This window comes from Seriola lalandi, unplaced genomic scaffold (assembly GCF_002814215.2).
Source record: "Seriola lalandi dorsalis isolate HSWRI2012SDOR001 ecotype SW California unplaced genomic scaffold, Sedor1 jcf7180002054037, whole genome shotgun sequence".
NCBI classification, from domain to species: domain Eukaryota; kingdom Metazoa; phylum Chordata; class Actinopteri; order Carangiformes; family Carangidae; genus Seriola; species Seriola lalandi.
The window spans coordinates 4432-7215 of NW_019524590.1; the positions used below are offsets into that span (position 1 = coordinate 4432).

General features: G+C 40.5%; 2 protein-coding genes across 2 annotated transcripts in view; both read right to left on the minus strand.

The window, feature by feature from the left end:
• Positions 1–1126: 1126 nt before the first annotated feature.
• Positions 1127–1734, minus strand: LOC111652547 (histone H2A-like). The gene has a single exon (XM_023402828.2). The coding sequence runs from the start codon at positions 1728–1730 to the stop codon at positions 1347–1349; it is 384 nt and encodes a 127-aa protein (XP_023258596.1). The 5' UTR covers positions 1731–1734; the 3' UTR covers positions 1127–1346.
• A 970-nt stretch (positions 1735–2704) lies between these two features.
• Positions 2705–2784, minus strand: part of LOC111652545 (histone H2B 1.1-like) — a 941-nt gene continuing 861 nt past the window's right edge. Inside the window, exon 2 of the mRNA XM_023402826.2 lies at positions 2705–2717. Coding sequence (XP_023258594.1) covers positions 2705–2717 — 13 coding nt within the window. The remainder of the gene's footprint in view (positions 2718–2784) is intronic.

Below are 2784 nucleotides of genomic sequence, written 5' to 3' on the forward strand. Positions count from 1 at the left end.
TGTTCTTCGCTGGGCGGGGTCAGACTCAGCAGCCTCCCTGCAGCTAAATCCCCTTTGATTGAAAACTGTTGTAGTGAAAGTGGAAAATGTTCGATTTTGTTAAAACAAAAATTGTTTGTGACATTTATTGTTTACTGATTGTTTACTGATTATCTGTATTCTACTGGCTGTTCGACAGGGACCGGAAACACTGGAATCCTTAATTACCTATACAGGAAGAGCTCAGCTCTGTCAGTGTATTTACAAATTCTGAGTACTAATTAATAGTAATTTTATTCTATTCCACAATTACAAACAACCTATCAAGTTTAGTAGTTTTAATTTTCAAGTTATGCTTTTGTCCACTGTGATACAGATAATGTGTCATAAATGTGAGATAATGTGTGAGGTTTTAAAACAGATCAATGATCTGCTCCACGAACTTGCCTCTAATCCAAACTACAACAACGTTGTAAACATTTCTGCTGGTTGGACTGAACATGGTCTATGGGGATTAACGGCCTTTTGACCTGTAGTTTCTGGTACTTCCGTGTCAGCTTTATTTCCAGCCTCAGAAGTTTCAAAAGAACCGTGTTAGGCCAAGGGTTTCTATTCACTAGTATAAAGTGTTCCTTCATCTATTCCTGAGAGCGACAAATAAACAGTTAATCAGCCTCTGAATGTCTTTGTACTCTCTCTCTTTGCGTTGTGTAATTTAAGAGACGAAGAGAAGAGGACCATCATTAGCGGGCCTGGCAGAGGGATTAATACAGTCAGAACCCGGGTTTCCTCACACACACACACACACACACACACACACATCTGAAAAATGTAAAATGAAAAGAAAGTGCAGGTTAGCTAACAACGTGTAGCACTAGCCATTTTGTAAATCCAATTAAAAGAAAAACACCGTCAACTTTTATGAAAAAGGACGTGCTCGACCGTTCAGGAGATATATGTTTAAAATAATACAACTTAAACCGCCTTAGTATTGGAAATTACAGTAATTAATATGACACAATACGGAGCTCATAGCTCATGCACCTACCAGGGGGAGCGCGAGGTCCGAGTGTTGCTACCCCCGGGGTGCCCGACCCTAAACCACAGGGGTGCTGCATTTAATGACCATGGGACAAACAAGTCTGCGTGTTGTGAGATGAGTTTTTATGGCAGGTGGAGTATTAATATAATCTATAAAATAGTTTTGAGTGTCACCTATCCACCAACAAAGTGACATGGACGTCTAGTAATTTTAGTGTGCCCACAGTAATATAGTTATAGTATAGTTAACAGGAAGATGTTTGATCTTTGAGAAAGAGTGTGTGGCTCTTAAAAGAGCCGTTGTGTTTAGAGCAGCGAGGTCCCGGTTACTTCTTGGCGGGCTTCTCGGTCTTCTTGGGCAGCAGCACCGCCTGGATGTTGGGCAGCACGCCTCCCTGAGCGATGGTGACTCCGCCGAGCAGCTTGTTGAGCTCCTCGTCGTTGCGGACAGCCAGCTGCAGGTGGCGGGGGATGATGCGGGTCTTCTTGTTGTCGCGGGCTGCGTTTCCCGCCAGCTCCAGGATCTCAGCGGTCAGGTACTCGAGCACCGCCGCCAGGTAGACGGGAGCTCCGGCACCGACACGCTCGGCGTAGTTGCCCTTCCTCAGCAGCCTGTGGACACGGCCGACGGGGAACTGAAGCCCGGCACGAGAGGAGCGGGTCTTGGCCTTTGCCCTGGCCTTTCCTCCGGTCTTACCACGTCCAGACATGTTGTAAGTTTTGTTTCTTCAAGCAGAAAGAAAAGTATCTAGCTCAGGCTAGACAACCGGATATATATACACCAACCTGCTGCTTCCGGATTGGTCACATTGAGCGTAACGGTGATCGTCCAATCAGAAGAGAGAACACGTCACGAAGACTTTCCGCTCCGCGCCTTGTATGAGATTTCAAAAAGAGGCGCGACCAGTTAAAACGGTTAAAACTGTCAAATATTACACAGTAATAGTTTAAATATAATTCAAACAACCATATATTTCTGTATAAGAAGTATTTTAACCAGGGTATTAAAAATCCTCATGTGTTTAATTGAATTAACTGAATCGTAAAGGATGAATAAACAATGTGATAAATAATACATAAATGAACGTTAACATGAATTGATTTTCAATTTAAATAAAGTTAATGAATGAAACATTCACTTTAGCTGATTCAGGGATTTACAATATAGATAAAACCTGCTATGGAAGTTATTAAAAGTGGGAAAGGTTTTCATAAATGTGCCTTTGTATTTAAAATATTTTGTTGTCATGAGAATTGTCTGTTGTTGTTTTTTGATACACACAGTACACACCTTCCTTACAGTGCTGTTCCAGCATGAACACATACAAAACAAAATAAAGAATTGTGTTAATCAGAAGATTTTGTATTGTGCACATCAAGTTTCCCACTTTGCGCTGCAGGGAATTTCAAAATACAACGTGCCACATGAACATATTTATGTATTGTTCTACATTAGCGGAAGTTGTCAGAAACATGTATATGAGTTAGACAAAATGATGTAAATACAGCTTGTTCATTGCTTATTTATTGGACATGTGATTTTCCAGACTTTTACATATCACATATTTTAGACTTGATGTCTTTGTCATGATTTTCAGTGTTTTGTGTACACCTGCATGTCTGAACAAAAGAGAGTATGTATTTTAATAAGAGTACATGGATTATATTTTAACTGGCATTCTTTTTACAGCTTCATCCTGTGTAAAGGAACTGTGATGTTAACCACATATAATACCATACCATATATAATAATGTAAATATGTT

What these genes read in the sequence shown, in the direction of transcription:
- LOC111652547 (XM_023402828.2), bottom strand. Translation starts at nt 1,730, where the DNA reads ATGTCTGGACGTGGTAAGACCGGAGGAAAGGCCAGGGCAAAGGCCAAG.